The sequence below is a fragment of the Hypomesus transpacificus genome, chromosome 22 (assembly GCF_021917145.1).
Source record: "Hypomesus transpacificus isolate Combined female chromosome 22, fHypTra1, whole genome shotgun sequence".
NCBI classification, from domain to species: Eukaryota; Metazoa; Chordata; class Actinopteri; order Osmeriformes; family Osmeridae; genus Hypomesus; species Hypomesus transpacificus.
The window spans coordinates 14687853-14707859 of NC_061081.1; the positions used below are offsets into that span (position 1 = coordinate 14687853).

A 20007-nucleotide genomic window follows, 5' to 3' on the forward strand; every position below is an offset into this window, starting at 1 on the left:
GAGAAGAAATATAAAAGAAAACCTCACCCTCCCAAACCGGCCTGGTCAGTGCGGACCTCAGGAAAACAAGGCAGAGTCTAACCCTAAACCTCAGGAAAACAAGGGAGAGTCTAACCCTAAACCTCAGGAAAACAAGGCAGAGTCTAACCCTAAACCTCAGGAAAACAAGGCGGAGTCTAACCCTAAACCTCAGGAAAACAAGGCAGAGTCTAACCCTAAACCTCAGGAAAACAAGGCAGAGTCTAACCCTAACCCTCAGGAAAACAAGGCAGAGTCTAACCCTAAACCTCAGGAAAACAAGGGAGAGTCTAACCCTAACCCTTCAGACTGAAGAATGCCTTTCAACCACACGCGGGTTTGTGTTTGATTTGCTCTGTGTTCGGGAGAGAGGTTTCCTGGCTTCCCTCCATTGCACCGAGACAAGACACTCAGTGTGTGTGTGGGGGTGCTGAGGACTTTGTAATCCCTGTGTCATCACCAGGGTACCATCCCCCCCCTTCCTGATCACCCATGGCCATTTATGAGGGAGATTTTTGAAATTGTCAGCGTCAAGAAAGTTTCCCAGTGTTCCTTTTTGTATTCATGTATTATTTTGATATGTTACCAGTTACCAACGTGAGACAGGTAATAGTATTGGCAACTTTTTACTTAAGTATGTCAGAGCCCACACTTCTTTACTTTAACTTGAGTGAAAAGGTGTATTGCGGGAGGGTGGGGGGAAGGGCAGTAACACAGGAAGAAAGCATTTTTTGTTTCTTTCCAAAACTCCTTTTATTAGACCTTCATCACCATCCTCCTCTTCCTCACTGACAACCTGTCAAGTTTCATCAGCGAAAGAACGACATACCAAGGTCAGGTACGTGTTGAATACTCGACGTGCGTTTGGTTTAAGTTACCATCCAAGAGACAGCCCTGACTGATCAGTCCCAGAAGTGCAAAACAGAGAGATATATAAAACACACCTCAAGTTCTTCAAGGGTTCAAACCCCCCCCCCCCCCCCCCCTCCAGTCTGGAGCAGGGCTGCATGCTTCCCTCCCTCTCCTTCCCTCCACATATATCAATCTCTCCATCCCTCCCTCCCTCTATTTGATGCCGCTGTTGCTCATGGTCTGGGCTTTGCAGACGCCCTTCCCGGCCACCTGGAAGGGGGAGCCCCTGTATGTGGCCACGCACTCTGCGTCGGTCTTCAGGTCTGGCTGCACCTGCTCCCACACCTTCTTCTTGGGGTTCAGCTCCTTGTCGGGGTCACCTGGGGGAAACACACAGGGGGGTGGGGGGGGGGGCACACACGAGGGGTCAGAACGCATGCCGGTTGCTGTGGAAACAGTGATGTCAAAACACCTGCCAGTGGTCGCGGTGACGGCAACGTTCCAGGCTAGTTGCAGCTTTAGCATGAGCCACACAGCTTTGTTTTCATCCGTTTCCATCTACCGTTTATCCTGGGACGATAGTGGAGGAACTGGCTCGAGTCTGCTTCTCTGTCTCTGTTTCTTCCTTTGTTTGAATCCCTGGCTCTCCCTCCTCGCTCTGTGTCTAAAATGGGTCCTTAATTTAATGAGCAAAAAGGTTTTGATCCCCAAACATGGTCTATTTCAGCCTTTTCTCTGTTCTAACTCCCAGCTACCCTGCAGCATGTTAGCCGGTGAACGTGTCAGCGGTTATTACCCTCCAACCAATCTCTCCTGACTGACACAAAAAGCAGAGACGCAGGTAGCAGAACACCAGAGCTAGCAAGCACCCAGGGATAGGAAGGAGAATAGAGGAGAGCAGGGCTGTGGGGGAGAAATGGAGAGGAGAGCAGGGGTGTGGGGGAGAAAGGGAGAGGAGAGCAGGGGTGTGGGGGAGAAAGGGAGAGGAGAGCAGGGGTGTGGGGGAGAAAGGGAGAGGAGAGCAGGGCTGTGGGGGAGAAAGGGAGAAGAGAGCAGGGGTGTGGGGGAGAAAGGGAGAGGAGAGCAGGGGTGTGGGGGAGAAAGGGAGAGGAGAGCAGGGGTGTGAGGGAGAAAGGGAGAGGAGAGCAGGGGTGTGGGGGAGAAAGGGAGAGGAGAGCAGGGGTGTGAGGGAGAAAGGGAGAGGAGAGCAGGGGTGTGAGGGAGAAAGGGATGGGGAATTACAAGAAAATTGAGGCGGAGTCCGTCACTCGGCGGTCGCTAAACATCCTGTTGGGAACGATCCTCGTTGCAAACTGGAGTTTAACAAGCAGGCGTGCAGATCCAACAGCCCCCCCCCCCATCCAACAGCTGTAGAACCACCACAACACCCCCCCCCGCCCCTCTATCCTGTCCTCCGATCCGCCCTGTTCTCATCTGCTCCCTCCTTCCTCCCTCCTTCTCTCTCTCCACCCTTCTCAGTCCATCTCTCCCCCCCTGCATCCCTCCCCCCCCCCCCCCCCCCTCCTCCCTCCCACGGGGGAGGCGGAGGGGTCGTAAAACAAGGGTTTGGATTTGGGGATCATTGTAAAACAAAGCTTGATGAGAGGGAGGGGGGGGAGTAGAGGGAGAAATGGATAGAAAGGTACTGGAGAGAGGAGTGAACTGCCACAAAGATACAGAAGTATCTTAAGGGAGAAGTAAGGGAGAGAACATGAGAAATAGAGTCAGGGAGAGAGTCAGAATGAGAGAGATGGAGAGAGACAACCACAGAGAGAGCCAGAGAAAGAGCCAGAGAAAGAGAAGGGAGTGGAGGAGAGCTAAGCCCAGAGCTGACTTCACCGCTGTGGGTGTCCAAACCCAGGGACGGTCCCCACGACTTCTCTGTTCCCTCAGCTGAACACACCCGTCATCCTCCCTTCATCCACCACTCCACCCACCCCCGATTCCCCTCTCCACCCACCCCCGATTCCCCTCTCCACCCCTCCTCCACCACCCCACCCCTCCTCCACCACCCTAATGTGTTTACACATGTTTGTGGTGTGAGCTGTGTGCCTGTGAACGCATCTTCGTGTGTGTGTGTGTGTACATGCTCACATTTGTGTATGTGTGTGTGTACCTGGGAAGTTCTGGAAGGTGACCCTGTCTCCGGGCAGCGCCCCAGCTGGTGGATCCAGGATCTCCACCTTGTCTGGGCTGCTGGCACACATGACCATGGCCTGGGACACCACACCACGCATCTTAGCAGGCTTCAGGTTGCATAGCAACACAGCCAGCCTGTTCTGCATCTGCAGCAGGGGGGGGGGGGAAACACAGGCCTTAATCATCTACTGCATTGGGAGTCAGATGGCTGAGCGGTTAGGGAATCGGGCTATGAATCGGAAGGTTAGCGGTTCGAATCCCGGCCATGACAATTGACGTTGTGTCCTTGGGCAAGACACTTCACCCTACTTGCCTCGGGGGGAATGTCCCTGTACTTACTGTAAGTCGCTCTGGATGGTCTGCTAAATGACTAAATGTAAATGTACTGCACTCACACTACCCTCTATGCAGGTCTTCACGATCCACACCCAGACTATATAACACAAGCTAGCATACACTAACACACGTTAGCACTTGGTAACTAAGCTAGCGCAAGCTACCATCTGCTTCCACAAGCAAATACATGGCATCACATGGTATCTAAGCTAGCGCAAGCTACCATTCGCTACCACAAGCAAACACATGGCATCACATGGTATCTAAGCTAGTGCAAGCTACCATTCGCTCCCACAAGCAAACACATGGCATCACACGTTAGCCTAAGCTACCACAAGCTATGGCACGTCATTCAACACTCAAGGCTGTTCAGACCAGGCAGTGCGCCTTCCCAGGTAGTAAACATAACTTAGAGAAACGTGAACGGGAGGAAAAGGGCTTTTGGCTGTCACTTCTAATAAATATTTCTAGTTTGGAAGGTCTGTTTGTCAAAGTGGGACAGTGTTTGGATATACCACACTGCATGTAGCAAAGGCTTCTCCAGACATCCACACCAGCCCCAGGTACAAAGCACCTCTTAGTCTGGGTGTACACTTCAAAAATCACAGAAATAGTTCAGACCATAGTACATTAAGTAATACAGTGGTTTTCCATATGTGCAAGAGAAAACCTGACCTACAAATTACAGTCAGGAGACGAAACCATAAATTCTGTCCCCCGATAGGAAAATGGAAGTTGAACCCTGCACACACACACACAGTCGACAGAGAGAAACACAAGCCTTCAGTTCTTCTCCACACAGACTAATAAACGTAAAATATGGCGCCCTTGGTGAGTCGTTTGGATGCATGGCAGCTCTGGGGGCTGAATGAGAGCACCACGGACCAGGCAGTGGAAGGCAGCAGAGACTCACTGAGCCTCCAGCTAATATAGAAACGCCTCGAACCCAAGTAGGTGTGGTGGCTGACTGCAGTTCATTCATCCCTCAGGGCCAGTAGTCTTGGTCTGTAGGTGGGCAGACTCAGACTCGCTCTCTGGAAGGTCGTTGGGGAGTTCTAAGGGTCTAATAACTGCCGCGGCGTCACATCTTACGAGGCCACGGAGGCTACTGAAGAGTTCTGATTTATTTACCTCAGAGTTAAGGGGGCTGTGTAAACGTAATCAAGCACACGCCCGCTTTCCAGCAAGGCCTGGAGACTTATCTCCCAAAGTCGAGCCTGAAATGAGCCTACTCTGGCAGGCGTGCCTTGTACAGCTTTAGCGTAGCCTAGCGTGCGTTCTATTATTATTAGTTAGCAATAGCTAAGCATTTCCATTGTGATATAAAATTAGCGTTAGCTTTAGCTTAGCATCGGCGTCATCATACCTGGTCGATGGGGATGTGTTTGACCAGCCCGCTGACCACTGTCCTGGGGGCAGCTTCCCCCACGTCCACCTGCTCCACGTACAGCGAGTCGGCGTCTGGGTGCTTCTCCGCCGTGACGATGCGTCCGACGCGCAGGTCCAGACGCGACACGTCCACCTTGGCTTCTTCCTGAAGCGGCCCTCCTGCCTTCTGTTTCTCTCCTCCTGGGGGGACGGAGACGGAGATTAAGGCTCACACTCGGGCGGACCAACATAGATTTGATTTTTATAGATTATTCTATATTCTATTCTAGATTATTCTGTGTCTGCGAAACCAGCCCATAGAGCGAACGACAGTTTGTCAACATTCAAAATGTTAAAGAGGGTCACTCATCGGACTTGATCTCAAAAGTCCCAAAACGAAAATTGTAGCCGTTTATGCAGTTGTGTAGACGAGACTTTCGTGACCAGATGGACAGAAAGTTTAGGCTGTGGCATTGAAGTAATATGAAAGGAAACCTGGCATTAGACAATGGTCGATGTAGCTCGAAACGTACAATTTGAACCCCTTTTCCCTCTTGCTTGAAGGGCAGCAACATAGAATCCTATGAACATCGTTGATTGTCAGTTTGGGAAGACAACCCGAACTCCTCCTAAAAACTGGCATTTTGTGTTTGAGAACTAACTTAATTGCTTGCTACCAGAAGTTGTTGACTTGGCTTATGCAATATCCGGAAGTGATGCGTGCATAGTGGATTGAAGTCGGCGTATTTCGTCAACGTGCAAGTGTAACTATTGGTGTTTCAGACATTGATGAATTAAAGGCAAAATGTCATTTCACAATTTGTACGAATTTTAACAATCATTTACCAACAGTAAATATTTTGATACTAGTTAGTTTTCATTGGTTTGGCGGCCCTCCTGTATTACCCTAGCGGACCACTATTGGGCGTGGCCCACAGGTTGGGAATCGCTGTTCTAGTAGTCTATGGCAGTGTAGTCTATGGCAGTGTAGTCTATGGCAGTGTAATCTATGGCAGTGTAATCTATGGCAGTGTAGTCTATGGCAGTGTAGTCTGGCAGTGTAGTCTATGGCAGTGTAGTCTATGGCAGTGGTTCTCAATCCTGGTCCTCGGGACCCCCTGCCCTGCACGTTTTAGATGTTTCCCTCCTCAAACACACCTGATTCAAATGAATGGGTCGTTATCAGGCCCATTTATTTGGATCAGGTGTGTTGGAGCAGGGAAATATTCATGCAGGGCAGGGGGTCCCGAGGACCAGGATTGAGAACCACTGGTCTATGGCAGTGTAATATGGCAGTGTAGTGTATGGCAGTGTAGTCTATGGCAGTGTTACCTGGCATTGTAATCTATGGCAGTGTAGTATATGGCAGTGTAATCTGGCAGTGTAGTCTATGGCAGTGTTACCTGGCATTGTAATCTATGGCAGTGTAGTATATGGCAGTGTAATCTGGCAGTGTAGTCTATGGCAGTGTAATCTGGCGGTGTAATCTATGGCAGTGTTTCTCAAATGAGGGTATGTAGAAGTACTACAAGGCGTACTTGAGAGAAAGTAGAAAATTGGAAAGATAAGAGAGTAAATCATGAAAATACTGGTATAAATGTTTTGATACAATATAAATACGGGTATAAAGGGGAACGTGGATTTAGATATCCTGGAAAGGGGGTAGTGAGAACCACGTTTGAGAACCACTGGTCTATGGTATCAATGAGAGCGCGCGTTGACTTGGAGCTAATTATTTAAATGAGTTGAGTTAGTTCTTCTTCTTCCAGAAGGTGAAACAAGCCCAGTTCTGATCTCCCCTTCAGTAGCACATTATTTTCTACATAAACCATAAGGAAAATACACACACATACACAGTCAAGTCTCCAAAGTCTAGCTTTTCAACATCTTAAAGAGTATTTTTAGCCCAGGGATATTAGGGGGCTCATTGGCATCACGTGTGTGGGTTGGAAAGTATGCAGACCCGTGCAGACGCCTGGGTTCTGATCCAATTCCACCCCCACCCATCTCCGTCGCCCCATAAGTGAAAACAAACGTGCCGGCTAACAAGCGACTGGGCCCAAGAATGGCACGTCTGAACTTGGATCACAACAGCCCTTTAATAACAGGCAGGTAGACAGACAGACCGTTGGGCGGGTCAGACAAGGTGGAAACACAGATCTTAAGAACCAACATCCTGTCACTCTCCAACAAAGAAGGCATCAATATGTTGTCTTGAGAAGAAAACAGGCCCAGCCACCCAAGTGAGCGTGGGCGTTTTTACGGCTCATGCTCTTTGACATCTGGGCTTCAGAAGTACCAGATACACTCAGAGTCTGTCAACATCTCCTGATAGATGTCTCTCTCTCTCTCTCCCACTCTCAGAATAAATGATGAATTATACCTCTATAAATAATCCATGGCTCAGTGTTTGAGAAACATGATTGATTTATTGTGCCAATATTATTATTTTTTTAATAATAAACAAAACAAAAAAAAAGAGAAAATTTTCATGCTGGCTTTTAATTACCAATAGATTTTTGGGAAGAATTGATTGTTTCTTTTATATGGTAATTGACAAAAAATACTGCATTAGCAAATAGTTTAAGCTAAACCAGATAGCGCTATGTTGTGCAAGCTCCCCTACATGGTGGGATCAGAAGAGCATAGCACCAAACCACAGTGTCTGGACTTTCTCAGTACGGTCGACTCTTCCTTCAGACCTCCGCTGGGCACAGGGACAAGTTGAGCCTGTCGTAAATAAGTAGCTTATATGGTTTGATGTTGCATAATCATGAACATCATAGTAAATCATGTTGTAATAAATCTGTGAATGAGCTTTTCCAAACAAGTGAAATTGTTTTCACTGTCTAGTCCCGTTTGGGAACAGATCAAGTTCCCTGTCCTTGAATCGCTCAGCGGTCGTCGTTAAGAGTTTTAAAATATCGGAAATTCTGACGGAGAGTAAGGAAAATACCTGTTCCACTGTGAGAAAGAAGCGGACAACCTTTTTCAGAGAGCAGCTTTCTAGTGGAGCCGTGATGGAGCTGCTGGATAGCAATCAAGATGATCAGGTTCTTAAGTGAGTCCGAATATTACCCCCTCCTAAAAAAGGGTTAGCTAACAGATAAACCACATGGTCAAAAAGATCATTTTGTCCTTAAAGTCGACTCTCTAAACCTTCAGTTCTGATCATTTTTGTACAAATTAAGTATTCTCAGAACACTCGCTCGTCTCCCGAGATCGCAGCGTAACGAATGTAAAACTGGAGGGTTTCACGCCAACAGCCACAGGCGAGGGACTTCAAACGAAAAAGGCAAGACAGGGCTTTAAGTATGCTTTCGACCAGTAAATCATCCACTTTGACTATCGAAGCTTGTTTAAAGAGCTTGTTAAAAGAACCTCGGTCAGGGGCCAAGTCGATAAGTGTCAAGAAGTGAACGCTAACTGCATGTGATTTAAGTTGTGATCTGTACGCGAAACCAATGTTCAAGATTGAGTTTTCAGGCTGCTTGTTTACCTACACAAGGCCACCCCGCGCCCCACAGATGAGGAGCTTTGAATCCTCACTTGAACACACTGCCTTCTCAGCTAGTCAGTTGGACTTTTACCCTTTTTCTCTGCTTTCTTCTTCTTTCCCTCGTTGTCCTTGGGAGGGGGGCTCGTGGGGGAGGCGGCTGACACCCCAGAGGGTGACGGTTGGGGTGGGGCGGAGGGCTTGGAGGTACACTGCACGATGGCGTCTCCTGCAGGGATGGGAACTTCTCGGACTGCAGGGAGGAGAGGAGAGAAGCTGGAGACATTCACCACTTCAATGAACCTGCAGGAATCAGTCACTTCAACACTACAACAAGAAACACAGGATGGATGGACGGAGGATGGATGGACGGAGGTGATGTAACCACACCTAGACATATCTTTCTGGGGCTTGATTGGTCTCAGCAACATAATTCAGCAACATTTCCAGAGACAGATTTATTCATGGACCCAAAGGGGACCCCTTGCTCTCCTGGAGCAGAACAAACAATCTTGACGGGAAAATGACAGTGTTCAAATGAGGGTAGGACCGAGAGGGAAATAGACCGTAAATGTTGGAGGACTGTGGCCTCCCTCCATCACTCCCCCGGGAAAAAGGAATGTTCCAGAAAGAACACTTAATTAAGGGGCCTGGCGATGTCTGGGTTTTGCATGTGCATGTACACACACACACACACACACACACCCCAGTATTTGACAAACATGGTTATCCTGCCATACTGGTCTTAATTAGCATCATGTTATGTTAACTGAGGTTGGCAACTTTAAGGTTTACCTTAAAAAGAAAAAAATAGCATCTCCTTTTGAGAACTCGACTCGTATATTAGCAGTCTCCAGCAGGTTCTTGTATAAATTACATTGGTTGAGTATTTCCAATTCCAGATCTTTCTGATGGTTTTTAACGCAGAGCACGTCGGCTGCTTTTATTTACCTCATCACCATCAAGACCATCAAAATAAATAACCAAGAACAAACAGCTTGATAGCTTTACATGGAAAAACACAATCTTCATATACGAGGAACATTCCTCTCAATGTTCCTAATCGAACATGTGAGGAGAGAGAGGCTTTTGAAGACTAGGGTTAAATCGGCGTTTTGTTTGGTTCCAATCTGTTGTCTCTTTCCCACCCTCTGTCTCTTCATCTCCATTCTTTTTCATCTCTGCCATGCTGGAAACCATTATTTAAGCGTTAATGATCAGAGTGGTGTTTGGCCTTGTGTGCTAATGCGTGCGACACAGGCCTTCTCCATCACCAGCTTTAGAAGGTTTTCAGAAGGCGTCTGGATCAGTCATGTCCGCTGGGTCCAGAGGCAGGCTGCTAAGACTCATGCTAAGACTCATGCTAAGACTCATGCTAAGACTCATGCTAAGACTCATGCTAAGACTCATGCTAAGACTCTGCCCACGGCAAAGGGCACATGTGATTCACTAACAAACAATGCAGGAATTCAATTCATGTGCGTAAGAGCAAGCTGTTGGTTTATTATAAGAGCCAAGCTGGGTGAATGGATGGAGGAATCTGTATATGAAGGGATGGATTTGCAGATGAAGGGATGGAGGGATGTGCAGATGAAGGGATGTGTGGGTGGTTGTGTAGATGGATGTGCAGATGAGGGATGTGTAGGTGGTTGTGTAAATGGATGTGTACCGGGAGGGCAGGATGTTAAATATGAATGAACCAGACCTCCTCTGCTCTTCTCCTTCTCCAGCAGCTTATTCTTCAGCTCCTCAATGTCTTTCTTCAGCCTGGCGTTCTCTACCATCAGCTTCTTCTCCTCCCTGACAGAGGCCTGAACTACTGCACACACACACACACACACACAGGTACGCACACACACACACCAGTGTCAGAGAAAGAGGGATAGGGAGAGAGAAAAGATTGAGAAAGGGTGAGGGAGATGGAAAGAGAGGGGTGAGTTATGGAGATGATGTGGGTGAGGGTGAGAGAGGGTGAAAGAAAGAAATATGAAGAGACATTGATGAGGGATAAAGAAAGAGAAAAATGGAACTGTGTTTGTTGTGTGTGTTTGATGTGTGTTTGATGTGTGTGAGTTGCGTCTTACTGGCTTTCTCCTTGAGCAGCAGGACCTGCTGTTTGAGGAACTCTATGATCTGATCGGCCTCGGCTGCCCTCTGCTCCAGCCTCACCATGGAGGCCGTCTGACCCGACATCTTACCCAGGGAGCGTGCTAGGAACCTGGGGAGACACAGGAGACACCCCTGGGTCAAACAGCCAGGGCTATCTCTACAGCAGGGGTGTCGAGCTCCGGTCCTCGAGGGCTGCTGTCCTGCATGTTTTAGATGTTTCCCTGATCCAGCTCACCTGATTCGAATGAATGGTCGTTATAACAACCCTTTTAATTGAATCAGGTGTGTTGGAGCAGGGAAACATCTAAAACATGCAGGACAGCGGCCCTCGAGGACCGGAGTTCGACACCCTGCTCTACAGAGTACCTGGGTAGGATTAAGTGAGTTTGATGTTAACCCCCTCACACCCTGATTAACTGATGTCACCATAGTCACCTATACACCCACAAGCGTTTGGGTCAAACACTAGGCTATTTGAGGTACACTTGATTTAGTTCAGCAATCAGCAGGTACCACTGATATCGGTGAAACCGTCCCTGATGTGTAGAGTAGGCTTAACAATAGGTGAGAATGAAGCGTACCCGAATAAGCTAAGTATTTTAACCACAACATACTTGAACCAAGTCTGGTGAAAACAGCCTCGGTCACAAGCCGGTCTAGTACCAGATGCCTTGTAAACATGTCCTGGCAGAGAGTGATGTGTGTGTGTGTGTGTGTGTTCATGCCGCAATCGTGTTTAAGGGCATGCTTCACAAAAACCAGACTTGCTCTGGCAAGTGTCCACACAAGCATGCAAAGATAATCAGAAGATGAAATGCCACGGTGACAACGGGCCTATAAATCTGTTTGTGAATCCCACCCTTCATTTCTCCTCCCTCCGCCCCATATCCCTCTCTTCATCTCTCCTCCCTCCGCCCGTCATCCCTCCCTTCATCTCTCCTCCCTCTCTTCATCTCTCCTCCCTCCGCCCGTCATCCCTCTCTTCATCTCTCCTCCCTCTCTTCATCTCTCCTTCCTCCGCCCCTCATCCCTCTCTTCATCTCTCCACCTCTCCTCCCTCATCCCTCTCTCCCCTCGTAGGGGGCAAGCAGCAGACTGGGGTTCCTCCAGTCCCTGAGGGTTAGGGTCCCTGAGAGGTCACATCATGTCTGTCTTGACAAGCACCAGGTCACATTGGTCAAACCAAATTCTATGATGACATACAAAAAGACACATTACAGTAAATGAAATAAGCCGTCCATCTCTCTCTCTCTCTCTCTCTCTCTCTCTCTCTGCCCTTCACCCAGATGTCACACCAACTGTCTTGTTTTACAGGCACAGATGATGAAATCACATCGGCCTTTAAACCCTGGCTCCGATTCCAAACAACAAGAATGTTTGGTGGTCTGACTTTCAGTCTCACTGCAGCTGGACAGTAGTCTGACTTTCAGTCTCACTGCAGCTGGACAGCAGTCTGACTTTCAGTCTCACAGCCTTCACACATGCTGGACCTGGGAATCCTCTCTCTACGTCGCTCTCCATCACTTTCTCTCTCTCCTTTTTACCTCTCTCTCTCTCTCTCGCTCTCTCTCTAGGTCTCTATATAGTTGAAGCTTGTGTGTAGAGAGAAAGAGAGAGACGGAGAAAGAGAGACAGAGAGAAAGATGGAGAGAGGTGGAGAGAGACACATGGAAAAAAACAGAGAAAGATGGAGAGGCGGAGAGAGAACGACAGAGGGAGAGAGATGAGAGAACATTAAAGGAGATGGAGAGAGAAGAAATAAAAAACGTATTTAACACGTAGTAGAACGGTTTGGCGTTGGATGAAAACAAAGCATACGGGTGAGGGGGGGGGTGAGGCGGGGGGGCGGAAATTAGAAACACTAAGAGCTGCAGTTGATAATACAGAGGATCAAAGACTGCCGTTGCTTGAAGTGTTTTCTCTCCCCTTCTGTTTTTCCCCTCCTTTTCAAGGCTTTGAATTGATTTGGAACAGGGCCCCTGTTCTGATTGGCCGGCTTCACCAGCTGCTGGCCAATCGGAGCTCTACAGAGATCTCCAGGGACGCAACCAGCCACACTGTTAGCCCGTCTACAGACCAGGGCCAGTTTCCTGTCGTGAGGTGACATGCAGACAAAAAGGATAGGGTCAGCTCACCCAATCAAGACTAACCTGAGTCAAGACTAACCCGAGTCAAGACTAACCCGAGTCAAGACTAACCCGAGTCAAGACTAACCCGAGTCAAGACTAACCCAGTAGACTAACCCAAGTCAAGACTAACCTGAGTCAAGACTAACCCAGTAGACTAACCTGAGTCAAGACTAACCCGAGTCAAGACTCACCCGAGTCAAGACTAAACCGAGTCAAGACTAACCTGAGTCAAGACTAACCCAGTAGACTAACCTGAGTCAAGACGAACCCGAGTCAAGACTAACCCAGTAGACTAACCCAGTAGACTAACCCGAGTCAAGACTAACCCAGTAGGCTAACCCAGTAGACTAACCCAGTAGACTAACCCAGTAGACTAACCCAGTAGACTGACCCTAATCCCGTCAAGCCTGAGGTGCAACAGGTTGTGACAGCAGACTTGCCTCCAGGCCCCAGTCCACATCCTACAGTCTGATGCCCAGGCTGACACGCCGTACTGGGAGTCAGATGGCTGAGCGGTTAGAGAATCGGGCTAGTAATCAGAAGGTCGCCGGTTCGATTCCTGCCCGTGTCAAATGATGTGTCCTTGGGCAAGGCACTTCACCCTACTTGCCTTGGGGAGAATTGTCCCTGTACTTACTGTAAGTCGCTCTGGATAAGAGTGTCTGCTAAATGGCTAAATGTAAATGTACTGAACAGCTGTCATAACCCACTGCCTGTCTGCCCAGTGTGACTACCGTGCTAAAAACAGACCTCGACCACGTTAAAATGTCAAAAACACCAACACCATTTCCAACTGACAACAAATTAAACAGCCTGCGATCATAGTGCTGCATATGAAAAGAATCAGAGAGACATTTTCTCATCGAACGGTAGATTATTCCAGGATGTGTGCATGTTCAACTCAATCTGGCTTCAAGTCTGTGTAGGGCATGAAAAGGAGACAGATTAAGGGTGTGTGTGTGTGTGTGTGGGATAATCTAACTATGCTTTCTTTTTATTCTTTCAATTTCAAGTCACAACAGCAGCAAACACATCTGAAGACCCTTTCCAAACTATCCCTACCGCAGGCCTTAAAGCCTGTTGCTTTGCTAATACCCTGTGAACAATAATAACTGGCGCTCGCACAATAATAGCCGAATAAAACGTCAAACGCAACAGCACACTGGCGGTCACTGCTGTGATCACTTAAAAGCTTCCCCAACGTAGATTGATGTGAGCAATTGCTTTTGCCGCCCGAAGCCTGATGATAAACAGTGTTAGCTCTCAGCAGGGTAACAACCATCTGAGGACATTCAGAAGACCTCGTGTTTTATTCCAGGGGAGTGAGATTAGGTGTGGATTTCAGCTGCCCAGCTGTGTGCTTTTCAACAGTTCAACCCCATGCCTGCCTACCATATGTCAACACTTCAACAGCACCGCTAGGGACCCACTGCGTTTGAGGGAAACACTTCAGTTATTAATGCCAAGTGTTGACAAAACTGAATCTGACTCGACAACACTGTTGTCATTCACTGACTTTTAGAATTGCTTTGGAGATTTTTCGGGTTGTTCCTCGGTGGTAGTAAACACTAACGTTTTAGATTTAAGGTATCAAACGCAGGTGACACTGGGCAGGCCACACCACCAGACTTATTCACCTTTTCTTCAGAAAGAGAACATTTAAATGCAGTGAGTAATAACATTGTCTTAACCAGTTGGCATAACGTATTTCTGGCTACCGTATTCTTCAGTCGTCGTTAGAAAACTTATCACCCGTGGGTATTTAAATCTATAACAGCTGAGTCAGCGCGGTTCCACGATGACAGCCATTTTAGATAATAATACGCCTGTTATGACAGAAACCAGTGACACTGCATTCCATCGCCCCCATGTGTGCTTACTTGGGCAATCTTGACACCAGATTACGTTTCTATTTCAGTTATAAAGTGCCATGTTAAAAGGCATTCATAATATTCGAACCAGACATTATAAAACCGCCGTGACATGTTAGCTTTAAACCTTTGCGAGACCAAATTGAGATATGTTGTTTATGTCAGGTGTGCAGGTTAGGAAATTATTAAACTAGTAGCTACTGCATGTCTGCAAATAACCTGTACATTATATTCTGTAGCATTTATGAATCGCTAGCTATGTGGAGGCCTGGTTTGTTTAAAGCTCTCGTATCATGCCGCGCCTCTAGCTAGCAATGAGACTTGTCAAAACGGAACTTTAGACTGAGGTAGCAAGGTAGCCTAGCCTAGCGACCATATTATGTTTTAGCTAGTCTTAACTGTTACTTAGCTATCTAACGTAACATGGCTATACGCATGCATGGGCTAGTCTCCTCGTCCTCTTAACCGAGAGACAGATATATAACATACAAAGACACACACATAAGATAATAACTTAAGCAACTTACATCAAATCCTAACCGTTAGCTTTCTGAACACACGTTTTAGTGCCGAGTAATGTGAAACAGACAGGTTTGGAGAAAGACCCCGTTTCCTTCAGGGCCCCAGAAGCCTGTGCATGTTCAACGATCTGTACAGTGTCCGGATAGAGCAGCTACTTGACTAGCATCATGCAATGAGACGGTCGAATGTGTTGCCATTCGACTCCATGTTCTACCAGTTGCACAATTTAGACACTAGCGAATGGAATATAGCTGGTTTTCTCGTGCCTGTTTTATTTTAGCAATACGTTTAATTTGTATTTGTCAGTTATAAGTTTATGTTTGGTAAATAACCAAATAATCTTACTTTGCACAATTGCCAACAACACCAATACATTACGAATATACGATTGCACAAATATTTTACACGAACTTCTGAACTTAAAATTGATCCTTTACAATGTGTGATTTATTCGTTTACATGGCCTAGTATATCGTCCTAGTTGTCAAACAACATACCTGTTTTTAAATCGTTTAATTTAAAATACTTAACTAATGGCACAAAACACAGCCCGTCCCGTCGCAAAAAAGTGACGTAGGTGGTCACGTTATCTCAGCTGTCCGGCTGCACCCGAGGAAGATAATTTAAAAAACGAAACACATTTAAATTGGAGTCGCTTGGCATTAGGGAACACCATCACTAAACGTGAGTGGACACTTGAAATTGCTAAACGGGGATGTCTTACTCTAATAGTGTTGTCAAGATTAGCTTTGTATGCATCTATATCTTGCATCCAGTGGATAGTATTACCTAGCTAGCTTTCTGTGTTAGAGTATCTCCACCTTTCTTTCTCGCATCTGAATATCTGACAGTTTATGTAGATCCAATTTGATGTGATTTATCAGCATGTGAAACGAATAGATATGTTTATCGCACACAACTGTATAAACAGTTCCATTGTCTGATTATTATACAGGTAGGCTAGCTAATAATTATGGTAGAGTTGATTAACAAGCTACCCCCCCCAAATGTGTAGCCTACTCTACTCCAGGTCAGTAGGTCTGACCTGGTTGTTAGGCTAAGCAGCTGGCTGCCCTAACTCAAGGATACATTTAGACACGCACCACAAGACCCAACATGGGGCAGAGAGAGCCCTTCCTGGATCTCTAGATTCATAAAAAAAAATCCACTACTGCATTAGACAGCGACCAATAAATATATATTTAGGCTACAGTATGTTATCTAACATATCCATCAATCAGACACTTTAAACCAAAGTGAGGTACAGAGGAGGATTTGAACCTGCGACCCCTTGATACAGACGTTCTCCCTCTGACCCTGCTTGTCCCAGGTGCCCCAGCGCTGGCCCAGACTGTGCCCAGGGACGACGGCCCGCCATGCGACCACTCAGAGACGCCCAGCTGGGGGCGTTCACCTTCTTCGCCTCGGCCCTCCCCCACGACGTGTGCGGTAGCAACGGCCTGCCCCTCACCCCCAACTCCATCAAGATCCTGGGCCGCTTCCAGCTCCTGAAGACCCTCACACACCCGCGTCTCTGCCAGTACGTGGACATCACCCGGGGGAAGCACGGTACGGGCTCCGGAGCCTTCAGAGGCTCAGATTATCTTCTCGCTTCAGGACGCGTTGTGCTTGTGGAAAGGACAGCAGAGGATGGATAGAAGGATGAATGATGATGGAAGTGTGGATGATAGAAGGATTTCGGTAGTCTATCTTTCTATCATTCAGAGTCAAGGAACTGTCTCTTTACTATATAAACTAAGTAACCACTTGTCAGCTAGCAGACACATTAAACACAAAGGGGCCATGGAGTCGTAGTACAGTAGTAGGCTTTCCGTGAAAGCCCTCTCTTCATGCATTTACGATGTTCTCAGCTCTGCAGCAGGATTTTTAAGTGTGTAAAAGTCTGTAAAACAAGGTCATAAATGGTCTTTTTTAATGTAGTGTTGTTTATTTAATGATGGTTATTTTTATCCAGCGGTGACTGGATTTTTGGATGGTACATCGCAGAAGGTGCATGTTTGAGGTGTTCTCTTATTGTTTACCACCCATGTCGTAGTACATTTGTTAGTATGTTTATGAGATGCCCAATCCCTTCACAGGCCCTGGCTGTTTGGCAGAAGGCTTTTGTTCTGAAGACATGACGTTTGAAGCTCAGAAATGGTCAAAGTATAGACCCCGAAGGCTGCGAGCAGACTCTGTGTCTCATCTTCCATTTGACTGACTTCCAGAGATGTTGAAATCTTGCTTTTTAACTGTTGCTCTATCTTCTTTAATGGCCAGATGTTTCTTGCGTTTCCTCACAGACTGTCTCAGCAAGCGGTTGTTTTCATTACAACTTTGTTGACATGTTGTTGACCAGACGGGAAGGTTGAGACAGCAGTGAACATATTTACAGCTTTGTAATTGCACACCGTGTTGTGTAAGCAGACTGCAAACTTATACCCTGACCATATTAAGGTGCTTGGTGACTATTTGGAGCTGAGGAAGAGTGTATAAACCAAACAAGAATGTAATGAGGCGTAGCTCTCTGTGCTTCAGTCACCAGGTGGAAAGAACATATTGCCTCAGTTGCTGTTCCCGTCCTCCATCTTTGTTTTCTTCTTCATGTTTTTATTTCACCGCAATGCCTCTTGTCCTCTCTCGTCCAGAGCGACTGGTTGTGGTGGCGGAGCACTATGAGAGCAGCCTGAACGACTTCCAGAAGCAGGGGAAGACAGTGAGGTGAGGACCCAGACAGCACAGGCTCCGTGGGGAAGACCTGGGGGCCCGGCCGTCGCACACGCTACCTTGTATACAGAAGAGCGAGGCGGGCTGAAGCTGCCACACTTTAACAGGCTGTGTAAAGGGGTGTGACTGTCTGATGTTCAGGTCAGAGATGGTACAGTCCACTCATCCTTCACTCGAGAAGAAAGCCAGATACTCATGTTTAAAAAGATTCTGGTAAAAGTCGATGTACTGACTATACTTTTTCACTCAAGTTAAAGTAAAGAAGTGTGGGCTCTGACATGCTCAATAACTTTTTATTTATTTATTTTAAATAATCTTTTAACCAATTTCAAAAAATTATTTGTACTTTGTTACTTCCCAGCTCTGGTTCCGGTCCAGAATACCTCAGATAACTGTCTGGGGACAGTTTAATCAGTTGCACTGGAATAAGTGCACTGGGTGTTCTGAAACAAGCGTGTGTTTGGGTGTTCTGAAACAAGCGTGTGTTTGATCCTTGCTTGATACATTTAGGGGTTTATCACACACTAAATGCCCTGTGTCTGTATGATACAAAACAAGAACAAAAAAACTAACAAATATATAACTTGTCCAAACTTTTGACTGGTACTGTATATAAATATATATACCTCAACTAGTGTTTGTGTGTCCCAGCCCAGAGAGGGTTCTGCAGATAGCCTACGAGGTGCTGGAAGGGTTGGTCTTCATGAACAAACACCGCATGGTCCACCGTGCTCTCAACTCACACAACGTCCTCCTGGACTGCAAGGTATTCTCCCTCCAGTCACAGCCACTCCTCTCACGACACAGCAGCCTACACCACGACACAGCAGCCTGCACCACGACACAGCAGCCTGCACCACAACACAGCAGCCTACACCACAACACAGCAGCCTACACAACACAGCAGCCTACACCACAACACAGCAGCCTACACAACACAGCAGCCTACACCACAACACAGCAGCCTACACCACAACACAGCAGCCTAAACCACAACACAGCAGCCTACACCACGACACAGCAGCCTACACCACGACACAGCAGCCTACACCACAACACAGCAGCCTACACCACAACACAGCAGCCTAAACCACAACACAGCAGCCTAAACCACAACACAGCAGCCTACACCACAACACAGCAGCCTAAACCACAACACAGCAGCCTAAACCACAACACAGCAGCCTACACCACGACACAGCAGCCTACACCACGACACAGCAGCCTACACCACGACACAGCAGCCTACACCACGACACAGCAGCCTACACCACGACACAGCAGCCTACACCACGACACAGCAGCCTACACCACGACACAGCAGCCTACACCACGACACAGCAGCCTACACCACGACACAGCAGCCTACACCACGACACAGCAGCCTACACCACGACACAGCAGCCTACACCACGACACAGCAGCCTACACCACGACACAGCAGCCTACACCACGACACAGCAGCCTACACCACGACACAGCAGCCTACACCACGACACAGCAGCCTACACCACGACACAGCAGCCTACACCACAACACAGCAGCCTACACCACAACACAGCAGCCTGCACCACAACACAGCAGCCTACACCACAACATATCTCACGACACAGACGCTTTTCCTCTCTTGTCCTCTCATCTTCTGTCGCCTCCCCTCCTTTTTCATCCTGTCGTCTCCAGGGTAACGTGAAGCTGGCCAAGTTTGGCCTGTATCACATGACTGATCGTGGGGCAGATGTGGACTTCCCTATTGGGTAAGACCTTACACAGTTTGGGTATCTATATAGTCAACACATTTCACTGTAATATACTATATTGTATTGACTGCTAATGTTCAACACATTGGACATTATACACTGAATACTATTGTGTGGATAAGAGGGCAATTTAACCTATTAAGTCTTTAAACCTTAAATCTAAGTTCTTATGTGCAAGACCCAGATCCAGAACTGTAAAGAACATGGGGACTATCAGCTACTATTACAAAAAAAAGTACTGAAATATGTGAGATAGACTTCTAATGGGTCTTTGTTATAGAAACCATGCTGTGGATATCAAAGACATTTCCTTCCCTGTGTGGCTGAGAACAGAGATCTGTCTCTGTAATATCCTGTTGGGGAGCGAGCCTGTGTGTGTGTCTGAGAGAGAGATAGAGAACACACACACACACTCTCTTCTGAACTCTGATGTCTTTGTGTGTTTTCACATCCATGAGAGAAGCCCTGGTTTAGTGATGTCATGAGCGTGTCTGTAAAGGCTCCTTGATGAGTCACATGACCCCCGGTACACAGACCAGAGAGAGAGATGAGGTTTCAAAGACTGCTGTGGACACTAATGATGGAGCCTGTTCAACGTCATAATAATCAGTAACAATAGTCAATGAAGGAGATGAAACAGTACCAAGAGGCCACTGGGTTAATGTTTGTGTGTACCTGTGTGT

The 20007-nt window shown here is 47.2% G+C and overlaps 2 protein-coding genes across 4 annotated transcripts in view; one reads left to right on the forward strand and one right to left on the reverse strand.

Annotated features, from left to right (window-relative positions):
- Window positions 1–752: 752 nt before the first annotated feature.
- Window positions 753–14951, reverse strand: aimp1a (aminoacyl tRNA synthetase complex interacting multifunctional protein 1a). Of its 3 annotated transcripts, none has more exons than XM_047045413.1 (7): window positions 14846–14951; window positions 10294–10427; window positions 9915–10028; window positions 8304–8462; window positions 4712–4914; window positions 2987–3155; window positions 753–1250 (listed from the first exon to the last, which is right to left on the reverse strand). In XM_047045413.1, coding segments are annotated over exons 1-7 (948 nt in total). In that variant the 5' UTR covers window positions 14848–14951; the 3' UTR covers window positions 753–1083. The 3 variants fall into 3 exon arrangements, with proteins under 3 accessions (XP_046901369.1, XP_046901371.1, XP_046901372.1); XM_047045415.1 differs by having other exon boundaries at window positions 9915–10025; window positions 14846–14944; XM_047045416.1 differs by having other exon boundaries at window positions 10294–10450; window positions 14846–14880.
- Window positions 14952–15038: 87 nt separating this feature from the next.
- tbck (TBC1 domain containing kinase) overlaps window positions 15039–20007 on the forward strand; it is a 42355-nt gene continuing 37386 nt past the window's right edge. Inside the window, 5 exon segments of the mRNA XM_047045417.1 lie at window positions 15039–15524; window positions 16171–16409; window positions 17489–17561; window positions 18219–18333; window positions 19248–19321. Of these exon segments, the coding sequence (XP_046901373.1) occupies window positions 16217–16409; window positions 17489–17561; window positions 18219–18333; window positions 19248–19321 (455 nt within the window). The 5' untranslated portion in view covers window positions 15039–15524; window positions 16171–16216.

Excerpts from the sequence above, each read along its gene's own strand:
- aimp1a (XM_047045413.1), bottom strand. Across the intron at positions 10,029-10,293 it reads GCTGCTCAAGGAGAAAGCCA|TAGTTCAGGCCTCTGTCAGG; the intron begins GTAAGACGCAAC and ends GTGTGTGTGCAG. Across the intron at positions 1,251-2,986 it reads CACCTTCCAGAACTTCCCAG|GTGACCCCGACAAGGAGCTG; the intron begins GTACACACACAC and ends TGTTTCCCCCAG.